Raw genomic sequence first — 13,919 nt, forward strand, 5'->3', positions numbered from 1 at the left:
CCAACCAGAACAGTTCTATGGCTCTATTCCACCACCCCAAGCAGGCAGGGCAGAAGTGGAAGAAGCATTTTGTGCTGCACCTATTTTGCAGACAGAATGACACCAAAGCTCTGCAGAGAAGCCCAGAGCCCAGGGGTGCTGTGCTTCCTGACCTGCCTGTCTGAAGGGGTGAACGGCCCATGGGGCAGCAGGGCACTGCCAAAACAGTCAGCTGGTGGTTGGGGGGGGACCTGCAGCTTCCAAGCGTGTCCTCCTGCTGGCTCAGCCTGCATCTTCCTCCCCTCAGACAGACAGCAGCACTTTTTCCTGTTTCTGTAGAAAAAGCTGCACCAAAGCAGCACTTTAATGAGGTGTGGCCCGGCTCAGCCTGCAGACAGGGTCTCAAGGTGCTGGTGATGGGCAGCCAGACCCAGCAGGTGTCCCTGGGCAGCTCAATGTCCAGCAGAGCAGTGGTTCAGCTCTGTGATACCCTGCTGGGACCCGCCGGGCACCTCAGGTCATCCTCCTGCGCTTCCGCCGCCCCTCTGCCGCTTTCTGCACGGGCAAGGGCAGGGAGAGGATGCCCAGCTTGTGCTTCTGATCCTCCTCAAGTCCTGGCAGCCCCTTGGCATTGGAGATCCTCAGCCGCATAGCCCTGGCGATATCCAGCACCCTGGGGAGCAGCAGAGAAGCCGTCAGTGGGCAGGGAGCCCTCTGTACCATGCACTGCACCAGGCAGGAGGCAGGGCCCAGCAGGATGCAGGCTCCACCTCTCAAGGTCACCCTGCACACACAAGCTCAAGGCCACAAGGCAGAAGCCTCCTGGGAAGGACAGGAGGCTGCTGAGCTGTGCACCACCACTTCCAGGAGCATCACCACCCACAAGGGTACCCAGGGGTTCTGCTGATCCCCAGTTATCACCAAACCTTAGCAGCACATTCCTCATCCAGGAGCCCCTGGTTGGCCCACAGTGTGCCTTCTCACACAGGGCAGCCAAGGGTCTGTGCCCTCCACAGGCCCTACCCAGCCAATGCCAGCAAGAAGGACCACGGTGCCCCAGCCAGGAAGCTCTTGGTGGACAGGGCAGGAGGAGCACAGTGAGACACCAGCAGATAGTGCTGGGAGGTGCTGCTGAGGGTTTCTGACCTGTCCTACAGCAGCCACAGCCAAGCAGCGCAGCCTGCAGCAGAGGCAGTGCAGAGCTGAGGAGCTGCAGCAGCTGTGGCTGACACCTGCTGGGAGCAGCCTGTGCTGCAGCCACTGTCACAGTGCCTCTGCCATGGCCAGCTGCAGGCCAGGGAGCCACAGCCTGGGCTGTCTGCCCAACTGCTTTCTGCCTGTCCATTCACCCTGACTTGACATCACCTCACTGCACACACAATGACTGGCCGCTCTGCCAACCACTCTGCTGCAACCTCCCCAGGTCCATCACTGTTTCAGAAACAAAAATGACCTCCTGGGTGCTGAGCATGGAGTGGGGAAGTGCCAGGGGCCTGCAGTCCCTCACATACACACCAGCTGCAGGCTCAGACTGCAGCTGTGAGGAAAGACTCTGTTTCCAGTTTCCTTGTGGCAGTCAGCTGCAGACCTGCACTGGCACTCAGACTGGCACCTCAGAGGGACCAAAGCTTGCTATGGGTTTAAGGACTAATGTCCTAATTGTAAATAAAAGTTTTCCAGAGAATTGGAGAGAATCCAGGGGGATGGATCTCTGCAAGGGGCTGAGCAGAACACAGAAGTTATCTTTACCCCTTTCCATTGGTATGCAAATTTCTGTGCCACCTGAGGTGCAGCTTGTTCCCCTGGTTGCTTCCTTCCCCCTTTCCCCTTCTGCCTTTGCTTGCCTTCTCCTCACCTTGTCTGGGTCATGGTAAGAGCAGTGGCAGGGACAGGGGAGAGATGATTCTTGCTAGCTGGCACAGTCTGCTGGGCTGTGCCCAGGGGGTCTGGCTCTGTGGGGCTGGCTGCTGTATGTAGCTATATGTTTTTTACCTTTTATATTTAGTTTGGTTTTGCATTTAATCTACTTTTGTAAATATTATTTCCATTTAATTTCCAAATTCTGAGCAGGTGTGGTTATTTACTCATTCAGGGTAAAGCCCAACTCTCTGTGGTGCAAAACCACCACACAGCTCTACAGAAAGAAGGGCACAGAGCACCAGGAGATGCCACTTGTCAGGCATGAAACAGAGCAAGTCCTGGGATCTGTCCTGGCTGGACATGTTGGTGATGCTGCCTCTGCCTTCCTTCTGGCACCTGAGCACCTCCTGATGCACCTGAGGACCTCCTGGCAGCCCTCTCCAAGTCTGAGATGTACAATCACCCTCCTTTACGAGCACCATGACCTGAAGATAAAGCCTCAACATGCTCATGAAGTCCAGTGAGAGCAAAGGAGACTCATCAGCAGCTATGACTCTGTGACCCAGGTACTAGAGAGGCTCCAGGGCTCCCTTCCAGGGGTGCTGTCTGGGAGGATCAGGGCTGTCCAGCAGGCAGGGACAAGCAGGGTGACTCACCTGCTCTCGGGGAGCTTCAGATCATTCTGCAGGACTGTGAGGTCTGTTTGGAAGCTGTTGATGTGCAGAGCCAGAGCAATGACATAGGCTGTGATCTTGGCCTTCATGGATGCAGAGATCAAGTTCTGGACACTGCATGGCAAGCAAAGGAGCAGAGGGCAGATGTGAAGCACAGAGGGGCAGAAGGCAGATGTGGGGTGTCCCACGGAGGGGCAGAGGGCAGATGTGGGGTGTCCCACAGAGGGGCAGAGGGCAGATGTGGGGTGTCCCACGGAGGGGCACAGGGCAGATGTGGGGTGTCCATGGAGGGGCACAGGGCAGATGTGGGGTGTCCCATGGAGGGGCACAGGGCAGATGTGGGGTGTCCCATGGAGGGGCACAGGGCAGATATGGGGTGTCCCATGAACCAAAATGCAGCCTACATGGCTGGATGAGCTTTAAAGGTCCCTTCCCACCCAAACCATTCTGTGTTTCTATTGACCTTGCAGGAGCTTCCCAGCCTCTGCTCTTCTCCTGGCAGACCTCCATGACAGCACCAGGCCCTACCCTTACTAGATCAACCTCTGTCTCTGCTGGTGAGACACCTCCTGGGTCTCAGCCCAAGAGCATTGACCAGTGCAGATCTTTAGCTCATCTCTGCAGGTTTCAGTTGAGAACCCAAACAACTGCCTGAGAGCAAAACCCAGCACAGGCCACAGCAGCACCTCTGGGGTGCTGGAAGAGCTGAACATCCACCTTGGCTCAGTGGCACTGCACGTGTAGAGAGCTGTCCCAGCAGCTGCACAGCCTGCACCCACACATGGCCAGGCTGAGCGCTGGGCATTCCCCTGGCCATGCTAGCTGAACCCATGTCACACTCAGGGCCCTGCTTCCCCCAGACCTTTCAGACCAGCACTGTCTGCACACAGCAGCAGCCACCACCCAGGGAGCGCTGCTGAGGCCACACCTCAGCTTTGGGCCCCTTACTCCAAAGACACTGAGGGGCTGGTGCAGGGCCAGAGAAGGGCAACAAAGCTGGGGAAGGGTCTGGAAAAGAGGGCTGGGGAGGAGCCGCTGAGGGAGCTGGATGGGGTTGGTGTGGAGAAGAGGAGGCTGAGGGAGACCTTATTGCTCTCTGCAGCTCCCTGAGAGGAGGCTGCAGCCAGCTAGGGCTTGGGCTCTGCTCTCTAGGAACAACCGATAGGACAAGAGGAAAGAGCCTCAGGTTGCACTAGGGACATGAGGAACAATTTCTTCCCCAGAAGGGTTGTCAAGGCTTGGCCTAGGCTGCCCAGGGCAGTGGTGGAGTCCCCATCCCTGGAAGGAATTAGAGGAGTGTAGATGTAGTCAGATGGTTTAGTGGTGCCCTGGCAGTGCTGTGTCCATGCCTGGACTCAGTAATTTTAAAGGTCTTTTCAACTGAAACAACCCCTTGACTCTAGAGGGCTCAGGGTGTGAAGCAAGAGAAGCTGCTGCTATCTTCCATCCTGGTAGGAGGTCTCCAAGCTGAACTCTGCCAGGTCTCTGCCCTAACATCAAAGCAAGCAGAGTTTCTTACCTGCCGTTGTTGTAGGTCAGTGAAGTGAAGTTCTTCATCAGCTTCCTGCTAATTGTGTGTGGGCAGTCAGGACCCATTGGATCTAGGACAGAGAGGGGTTTGCAGTGAGTCCTTCTGTGCTGCCCCCTTGCCCACCACCACCATGCACCTTTGTTACCATGGCACTGATCAGCACTTCCAGGAACACAGTGAAAGGAACCTGGGCACTTGATCTCCAGGTCTCACCATTTTCCAGGCCTGAGAGAGGCTCCTGCCAGCTTCTGTTGTCCTTACAAATGAGGCCTCCCACCTGAGCACCACTCAGGCTCAGGTGTGCCCATCCCCTGCATCTGGCAGATGCCTGCCTTGCAGAGATGATCCTGCCACACACCACAACTCAGACACGACCAGCAAACTCCCACTAGTACCATGCGTGGTCCTTCTCACACCCTCCACAAGTCCTTCAGGGCGGCTCCTGCCTTCAGCAATGCAGGAGGGTATCTACACCAGGCTTGCCATCTCCTCCACCATCCTCCCTGCCACCCAGGGCACCACTGATGGCATTTTCAGTGGGCACTGACACAAGCTCCGTGGGGGACAGCAAGCCCCGCTCTTGCATCCTGAGTGCAGCAGGGGCATGGTCACCCTGACTCACACATGGAGCTGAGCAGCACAGGATGAAGACGACTTTCTCAGAGGCACACAGATATGAAGGATCTGACCGGTACTGTGTCTCCTGCACTTGGAATGTGGAGGCTGGAGGAGGGAGTGTGGACAGCTTTCAGCCTCTTGGCTTAGGACTGAGGCATGAAAACATGAGCCAGGTTTGTAAGCACGGAACTATGGATGAACCAGAGAGAGGCTCAGGGTTTCCAGCCCAAGGTGCCCTGCCTCATAGGATCTGGTGATGCCATCCTAATGCACAGCACTGAGGAGGATCAGAGCTAACAACCTCTGACAACATGGGGATGCTCAGCCTGAGAGTGGAGCAGGCTGAAAGCAGCTGCTGCAGATAGCTATTGCATTGCACAGCTCAGCCTGTGCAGCTCCACTACAGCAATGACAAACCAGGTCCCAGAGGGCATTCTGAGAGTGGAGGAGCTCAGAACTCCCTTACGCTTCTTCCTGATCACTTTCAGGCAGCTGAACTTCACCAGGGTGTCCAGGAACCAGAGGCACCTGGCCCTGTGGTCTCTGCTCTTCCCATCAGCAGGCAGCAGCTTCAGCTGCTCTAAAACAAAGGAGCAGTGGCTGAAAGAGAGACAGGAGGGGAAAGTGAGGCTCAGAGAACCAGGAATCAGTTTATACTCAGCACACAGCTGTCACTTCCCAGACACCTGTGGAACACTTATCAATGGCAGCTCCTCTCCAGGTGCAGATGCAGTGCCAGACCTGCAGGCTCTGCATGTGGCACAGACCCATTTCTGCTCCAGCACAGGGAGCAAGGTGTGGGTTGTGCTTTTCCTGCTCAGCACAAGCAGCTCCCAAGAGGTGTCTGTGCCAGCCTGCCAAGCCACAGCAACCTCCATAGCAAGACCTGGCTGGGACAGGGACAGGCCACAGCCACATGGTGCTCAGTGCAGTCCAGGGCCCCATCTCCTAGACACCTGCCTTCAGACCCTCTCTTCCTTCTTGATGATTGGACTCAGTGGTTTTAGGTCTTTTCCACCCAAAACAAGTCTGTGACTGGCCTGCAGCCAGCCCCCAGAGGCCAGCCCTGCTGCTGCCTCCCCTGTCCACAGCCAACTGTGCTGCAGCTTTCCTAGGCAGGCACTGCTCAGCCATGTGTGGATCAGATGTCCTCCCTCTGCTCTGGACAGGTCACCCTGTGTGCCCTCCTGCCCCACAGCAAGACTGCAGCTTCACAAGACCCACCCTGGCCACTGCCAGGCTGTCTGCAGCCAGCCTACCTTTTCTCCTCTGCTTTCTTGGCGATCTCCTCTGCAGTGATGTTGACAAAGGCTGCTGCTGGGACTCGCAGGGCCTCATACTCTGCTGGGGACAGAACTGGAAGGGTTTTAAGGAAAAGTTCAGGCACACTTTTGCTCCTCCCCTGGCCTGAGCTGCCTGCAGCCAGGGGAGCTCTGTCCCTGGCTTTGGGAGCTGCAGGGCAAGACAGGGGACAGGAAATTACAGACAGGCAGGACAAAATGACAAGGCCTGGAAGCTGGCCAGTAACAGAGGTCTCCAAAGGGCTGTGGCTCAACCACAAATCCCTTCACCTGCATGGCTGACCTCACTACTGCCCCAGTGCAGCTGCTGCCAACAGGCAGGTACAGCATCCTGCTCCTGGGAGGGCTCCAGGCCCCAAAATGCCAACACAGCATGTCCCTGCTCTCAGCTTTGGGCCCAGGAGGGGAGAAGGGGTAGCTCACCCACATGCCTGGCAGCACCCACCCCACGTGCTCCACACTGGGGCTGAGAGGTGAAACCAGAGAGGAACCACCCTGCCATGGCAGAGGATACTGTCCTCAAACTTGTACACCTGCTCTGGTTTCTCAGCATCTTCATTACAGGGTGGGAGAAAGCTGGAAATGTTCTGTGTGTCCTCTTGGGTCATATCCTGGATCAAGGCTGTGGAGGGAAGGAGGAGAGAAGAGTATTTGGACCATGCAAAGGAGAAGACAGACCACAGCAACACAGCCCAGATCCTTCCTTTCAGCACAAGCCTACTGAAGGGTGGTTCTTGGCCAACACCAGTCACAGCAAGTGCTCTGAAGGTCTATACTCCAGCTGAGATTCTCACATGGGAGCTGAGTGCACAGCAATCACTCCAGCTGGCACAGGAGAGATTCTGACACCCCTGCCATGTGCCCATCACTTTCACCAAGACCTTTCTGCTCCTTAAAGTCCAGAAAAACCACATGAGATATAGAAACTCCAGAGAAGGAGAGCTCCAAGACTGATGCTGCTGCAGCTCTTGCCTGCAGGATAGGCACCCTGGGCTGCAACGGGCACCTGCTGGGCACGAAGCAGGGCCACCAATACCCAGCCCAGCAGAGGAGGGGTGAGATGGGTTCTGCAGTCAGACACCTCTCCCATTCCTGGCTAATGGAACTCAGAATCCCAGAAGTGCTGGTGGCAAGCAGCTCTGGAGGTCTTCTGTCCAACAACTGCCTACAGCACATGGCCAGGGAAGCCCTGACTTTGTCCTGCCAAAGCCTGGAAACCCCCAAGGATGACGACTCCATAGAACTCTGTGACCTGTCTCATAGCTGCCACGCTCCAAGGCAAAAAAGTTCACCCAGGCTCCCACCTGAACCTCTCGAGGTCCAGGGACCTCTGCAAGCTGTGCAGCTGGCTCCTGTTGGCACTGTTGAGAAAGGTTTAGCTCTGAGTGCCCTTCAGCAACCTGTGGGCTGCTGTGGGATGCCCTCTGGCCTCCTTTCTGCCAGATGAACCAAGCCAAGCTGCCTCTGCCCATCAGCTGTGTCTTCCAGGCCGCTGCCTCTTCTTGCTGCCCTGTCATGACTGACTTCTCTGTCACTGCTCCTTGCTCAGGGCAGTCACAGGGGGTGGTGCAGCCTCCCCAGCACTCCCTGGCAGGGGTATCGACATCACTTAGCTGTGAAGAGTGAACATTCCCTGCAACAGGCACAGTATCCAAGCCCAGACTCCTGCTTGCTGCTCCTCCAGCTGAAGTCTGATGAAGGCCTGAGGAGGTCCATCAGCCTGGCTCACAGCAGCTGCTGGGCCTGGCTGAGGTACAGACCCTTGATCAGGGGCATGCTGTGTGAAGGCAGGGCACAGTCAGCTTCAGGAACATCCAGCACCCCATACCAGGTGGAGGTACCAGCTTTGTCCCAGTAAGCTGACATCCATGGACGTCCAAAAGAACTCCCAAAACCAGGCAGGGACAGACACTGATGCCACAGGGACCTCCCCCCACCCAGGCGACTCCCACCCTGACTTCAGCAGGACCATCAGGGAGCAGCTGCCTCTGCAGCAGAAGGCTCTGCAGGTTCCCCTCAGGTGCCTTGCTGGGCAGGCCCGGGCAGCCCTGGTACCTGTGACTCCCTTGGCATCGATGACGCTGGCTGCGGCCCTGCTGACAGCGGTGCTAACGACGTCGCTGCCAACCGTGTTCAGCCGCCGCGTGCTCAGCGCCCGCTTCTGCTTGCTGGTGCCGAAGGCCTCGATGCACAAATCCATCTGCAGGGCATAGGGAACCAGGGCACGGGGCCTGAGCACCCCTGCTAGCCAGGGCTGCTCTCACACAGGCACCAAACCCTCACACACAGGCAACCAAACCCTCACACACAGGCAACCAAACCCTCACACACAGGCAACCAAACCCTCACACACAGGCAACCAAACCCTCACACACAGGCACCAAATCCTCACACACAGGCAACCAAACCCTCACACACAAGCACCAAATCCTCACACACAGGCACTAAACCCTCACACACAGGCACCAAACCCTCACTCACAGGCAACCAAACCCTCACACACAGGCAACCAAACCCTCACACACAGGCAACCAAACCCTCACACACAGGCACCAAACCCTCACTCACAGGTACCAAACCCTCACACACAGGCACCAAGCCCTCACTCACAGGTACCAAACCCTCACACACAGGCACCAAACCCTCACTCACAGGCACCAAACCCTCACACGCAGGCACCAAACCCTCACACGCAGGCACCAAGCCCTCACTCACAGGTACCAAACCCTCACACACAGGCACCAAACCCCCCCGCACAGGCACCAAACCCTCACATGCTCCCCTGGGCACATCCCAGCTGTGCTGCCAGCCCTGCCCTGCAGGGGACATACCCCAGCCTGAGGCACTGCTCCTCTGCTGCCTCAGTGAGCTGCAGGGCACTGAGAGGTTTGAGCATGCAGGAAATGAAACTGTCCCACTCCTGCCAGTGTTACCTGGAGCAGAGCATGAGGTAGGGTTCCCATCTTACCTTCTCCCTGTAGGACTTGTTCTGGTACTCTCTGCTGTCCTCAGCTATGATGTTATCTGCAAGACAGCAGTGGGAAGCGTGCCTGGCTTGCAGCAGCCACCACAACACAGCCTCTCACACCCCTTCAGCTCTGACTCACTACTGGCAGACTTGGCACACAACCTCCAGATCTCCTCTGCAGGACTTCTCCAGCTAAAGAGCAGCTGAAGGTGAGAGAATTGCCCAGGGCAAGGGGAGAGGCTGTAAAGCTTCTACCCTTACCCTGTGGGCTGCAGCAATGCCCAGGGCCTGCTGCACAGGGTGGAAACAAGCTCCCAAAAGAGCTTCAGCTTGTGCTGCTGGGGCCAGTGACAACCAGCAGCTCTGATGGGGAGCAGCTGCTGTGTCTCAGTGGTGCAGTTCCTTGTCCCAACAGTCCCCCAGCAGAGGCTGCACTTTGAGCAGGGACAGCTTTGTTACTGCCTCCAGCACTTCCACCCTGCCTTCTCCCTCTGTGCCTCACACCATGCAGGACCTCAGGAGCAGACTGTAAAGGCCTCCTCCTTCCTGCATGCTGAGGGCAGGTGGCAGAAATAAGGCAGAAGGAGCAGCCAGGGAGCCAGCAGAGCCCACAGGGTCTGGATGCACACAAAGGGCTAGCAGGCAGCGACTTGGTGCTGAGCTTGAGAGCATTTCCCCTCCTACCTGACAGCAGGGGCTGCATGTGGAATATCTCAGCATTGTAGACTTCCATCTGCCCAGAGTCCTTGTCCAACACACCCACGAAATACCTGGGAAGGGCAGATGGTTAGTGAGAGACTACCCTGGGAGCAGGGTGCAGACCCACGAGCACTCCCCACCCCCAATCCCTTTGGCTGTTCCAAGCACCCTCGCAGTGTGCAGCCTGCCCTAGGTGAGCCTGCTGGGGCAGTGGGGCTGGAGGAGATGATTTCCAGAGGTGCCCTCCAGCCCCTATCTCTGTCCCTGTGATTCCTAATGTCACAGCAGAGCAAAGTAAGCCCAAGGCAGGCACTGGTCTGTGTCTGTGCATCTCTGTGCAACACCACAGAGACCTGTGGAACTCTTAAAAACAACTACACTAGCTCCAAAATGCACAAAGAAGCCCAGGTGCCAACCGCTCCTCTGTCTTTCCTGTCATGGCAGGAGCCTTGGTTTCTCAGTGCTTCCATACAGTTTCCTGGGCTCCCCAGGGCCACTTCTCTGCTTAGTAGAAGTCACTTGAAGCTCTCCAGGCTGCTCAGAAACGTGGCTGTGACAACTCTAACACAGGACAGTTTATCTTGTCTGAATTCCTTCTCAACCCACATTGCAGAGGGACGATCCCATGGTTTGTGCTGGTCCTCACCATGCCTCACAGTCCCCCAGGAGCCCCCCACAGCCACCAGGCTGGTCAGGCAGGACTTGCTGTTGATGCAGCTGGCTGCCTCCAATCACCTCCCTGTCCTCTCTGTGCCTTATTGGAGCTGTCATGATCTGTCTGATGATCTTCCCAGGCACAGAGGTGAGACTGACAGGTCACCCTCTACCCTTGAGATGCTTCCTATCTTCCAGTCCCCAGGGACCCCACCTGACTGCCTGGGCTTTTCAAATATCATGGGGAGTGTGGCCTTGCAACCACATCAGCCACTTCCCTCATGACTCTGGGATGCATCTCACTAGGTTCTATAGATTTATGCATGTTCAGGATCCTCAGGTGGTCCTGAATGTGATCTCCCCTTACAGCAGGAAGCACTTTACTCCCCTGGCCCTCACCTAGTGTCCATCAACTCAGGAGGGCTGAGGAGCAAGGCTGCCAGTGAAGACTGAGGCAAATAAGCTATTGAGTACCTCAGTCTTCTCCTGGTCTGGTGACACCAGCTCTCCATCCCCACCCCTCAGAGGGCCCTCCTCTGCTGGCTGACATACTTCCCTGTTCTGGCTGATGACTGCTTCCCAATCACCTCCTCGTCCACTTCTTCACAAGGCCTTTCCAAGGACACTCTGTCTGCAGCATCACAACTCCCAAAGGAGCTAACATGCCCAAACAGCTGCCTGGTGCTGGAGCCTCCTGTCAAATCCTCCTGATTCAGCTGCTGGCCTGGGTGGGAGCTGCTGAGCCAGCTGCAAGAGAAGCTCCCAGGAGGTGTGAGCAACGCCCTCTGCTTGCAGCTCCATCTCCCCACTGACCCCCTACCTGCACAGGGAGTTGCACTTCAGAACCCCACTGCTGAAGTTGTTCCCCACGTATGAAAGCCTCTCTGTTTCTGAGACCTGAAAGGCAGAGAGGACTGGGTTAAGACAGGGCTGTCAGTGACCCTCTGCATGGGCTTCTGTCCCTGGTGCCACAAAGCTCTTCACTCCCAGACACCAGCCATGCACAGGCAAGCTTCACCTTGCCTGTTTGGGCTGTTTTGTACCAGGACAGACAACATCTCCTGAAGCTGAAACTGCCCACGACATGCAGCTCTAACTCAGCTCTCCCTGGGCTGGAAAGTGAGGAACCCCTGAAAGGAAATGTTAGGACTTGTGATTTAAACTGAGTTCATCAGTGGCAAACCTGGATGTCACCAGAGTTAAAAACCTTGCTGTGCTGACCACTGCACTGAGTCCAGAAGCAGCACAAGATCACAGGCTCATGGGATGTTAGGGGTTGGAAGGGACCTCTGGAGATCTTCCAGTCCAAGCCCTCTGCCAGAGCAGGAGCACAGAACCCAGCACAGGTCCCACAGCAACACATCCAGATGGGGCTGGAAAGGCTCCAGAGAAGGAGACTCCACAACCTCTCTGGGCAGCCTGCTCCAGGGCTCTGGCAGCCTCCCATTGCAGAAGTTCCTCCTCCTGGTGAGCTGCAACCTCCTGTGCTGCACTTGCCATCCCTTGCCCCTTGGCCTATGGCAGGCTGCAGCTGAGCAGAGCCTGTCCCCTCCCTCCTGAGCCCCAGCCTTCAGCTCTTGACAGACATGGAGCAGATCCCTCTCAGCCTTCTCCTCTGCATACTGCAGAGCCACAGGGCTCTCAGCCTCTCCTCCCCAGGCAGGGCTCCAGGCCCTTCAGCATCCTTGGAGCCCTCCTTTGGCCTCTCTGCAGCAGATCCCTGTCCCTCCTGACCTGGGGAGCCCAGAGCTGGATGCAATCTTCCAGGGGAGGTCTGAGCAGGGCAGAGCAGAGGGGGAGCAGAAGCTCCCTGCCTCTGCTGGACACACTCTAAATGCCCCCATTGGCCCATTGGCCCCCCATTGGCCTTCTTGGCCCCCAGGTCACATTGCTGTCCCATGCAGAACTTGCTGCCCACCAGCACTCAAAGGTCCTTCTCCTTGGAGCTGCTTTCCTGTCCTGCCGCAGTTTGAGAAAGAAGCAGGGTTTGCCCACAAAGTCACCAGTGAAGAGAGAACAGGGCTTTGCAGTCACCTTAAGCTACTACTGCCAATGTTCCAGGGTCCTTAGCACAGCTGTTTAGAGCCTGTCTGAGCTTCTGCCTAGGACGAACCTCAGATTTCAGCCTGGTCATAGTCACCACCACAGGCGAGGGCAACTCAATTTACAACAGGGTTCCCAGTGGCCCCTCTGAAGGTCTGGTACTGCTCAGTGACTGCAATTCACTGACTGAAAACTGGAGCTAGCACCAGGAGTGCATTCCACAACATTTTTGTGCCCACCACCCTGCAGCATACTTCCCCTGAGGGTCTGACTGAATAATTTACTTCTTGAGCTCTAAACCCTAACAAGAGCAGCAGAAAGCACCTTCTGGCTTCAGTCTGGGCTTTCTCTTCACTGAAATAACAATAAATCCCTTTAAAGTGTAATTTAACAACAACAAAACCTCTCCTGAAGCCTGGGAGATTTGCTGCCTGAGACTCTGTTGGGAGTTAAGGACATGGACTGCACTTCAATGAGGCAGGAGTGTGGAGAGGAGCAGCGTTCTCCCTGGCACAGGACCACAGGGGCTGCAAGTCAGATTTGCCTTTCTAGTTCCTCGCTGCCATCACCACAACCACAGGGTCAATAAAATTGTGTAAGAACCCTTCCCTGCTTGGGAGCCCAGGAGGCTCACCGCGCCCTGCAGCACAGCGCTCCACAAACGGGCACGGGCAGAGTGATGGAGGCCCGTTCCGGGGCCGGCGCGGCTACGGGAGCCCGGAGCTGAGCCTGCCCTGAAACAGGCCACGGGAACGGATGCTACGAACAGGAGGAGAGGCTACAGACGGCGGTCAGATCCTTACCAGGATCCTCCGGTGCTTCTTCCGCGGGTGGACCTTGTCCTTATTTCGGTAGACTGTAAACTGCAGGGAGTCGGACTGCTGCAACCTGCCGTTGGAGAACCGCACTGTACGGTGCGGGGATGCGGGAAGAGCTTGAGACCGGGTGATGCCCGCTGCTCCCCCGTGCCGCGCCGCCTCACTCCCCTTCCGCGGCCCTGTTCCCTCCCCGTGGCCTCTGTTCTGTCCTGTCCTGTCCCGTCCCGTCCCGTCCCGTCCCGTCCCGTCCCGGTGCCTCACCCAGCAGCGCTGGCTGCTCCGCTCCGGAGTCGCCTCGGTAGCGCCAGGTGGCGGCCGCCATGTCGCGCGGCAGCGAGAAGTGCGCTGAGTGGCTGGAGGCCAGAACGGCGTCCTGCGCGAGGCCGTCACTTCCGGCCGCCGGTGCCGCCGCAGCAGCCGCTCAGGGGCCGTGCGGGGCGGAGCCGCGGGGGAAGGGGCAGCAGGGCCGAGGACGACGGCCGCGCCCGGCCCTTCCCGCCGCCCTGCGGAGCCCCGCCGCGGCCCTTCCCGCCCGGAGGGCAGAGACACCGGGGAGGGGAGTGGGGACCGCAGGTGAGCGGGGGAGGCGGCGGGCCCTGCGGGTGGCGCCGGCGCTGGACAACGGTGGGGGGCGGTGGGTGACGTGGGCCGCCGGGCCGGGGCCGGGTCTAGGGCGGAGAGCAGAACCGGAGCGCTTGTTTTCGTTCCAGCCCCGGGCAGCCCCACCGGGCCATGTGGAAGCCCCACGGGAGGCAGAAGTGCCCCGGAGGGCGG

The 13,919-nt window shown here is 57.6% G+C and overlaps 1 protein-coding gene across 1 annotated transcript; it reads right to left on the reverse strand.

Moving 5' to 3' along the window:
• Window positions 1–357: 357 nt before the first annotated feature.
• On the reverse strand, window positions 358–13,467 carry POLR1E (RNA polymerase I subunit E). Its single transcript, XM_054398349.1, has 12 exons — window positions 13,407–13,467; window positions 13,131–13,234; window positions 11,105–11,181; window positions 9,616–9,701; window positions 8,932–8,987; window positions 8,019–8,163; window positions 6,478–6,585; window positions 5,922–6,018; window positions 5,129–5,262; window positions 4,033–4,114; window positions 2,496–2,627; window positions 358–652 (listed from the first exon to the last, which is right to left on the reverse strand). Exons 1-12 carry the CDS (start codon window positions 13,465–13,467, stop codon window positions 493–495), a joined length of 1,242 nt encoding a protein of 413 aa, XP_054254324.1. The 3' UTR covers window positions 358–492.
• Between the last annotated feature and the right edge of the window lie 452 nt (window positions 13,468–13,919).

This window comes from Indicator indicator (assembly GCF_027791375.1).
Source record: "Indicator indicator isolate 239-I01 chromosome Z unlocalized genomic scaffold, UM_Iind_1.1 iindZ_random_scaffold_80, whole genome shotgun sequence".
NCBI classification, from domain to species: Eukaryota; Metazoa; Chordata; class Aves; order Piciformes; family Indicatoridae; genus Indicator; species Indicator indicator.

What these genes read in the sequence shown, in the direction of transcription:
- POLR1E (XM_054398349.1), bottom strand. Translation starts at nt 13,467, where the DNA reads ATGGCGGCCGCCACCTGGCGCTACCGAGGCGACTCCGGAGCGGAGCAG. An exon ending in GGAGCAGCCAGCGCTGCTGG is followed by an intron (nt 13,235 to 13,406) that starts GTGAGGCACCGG and finishes CGCACCGTACAG; the next exon opens with TGCGGTTCTCCAACGGCAGG. An exon ending in CATGCAGCCCCTGCTGTCAG is followed by an intron (nt 8,988 to 9,615) that starts GTAGGAGGGGAA and finishes GCTGTCTTGCAG; the next exon opens with ATAACATCATAGCTGAGGAC.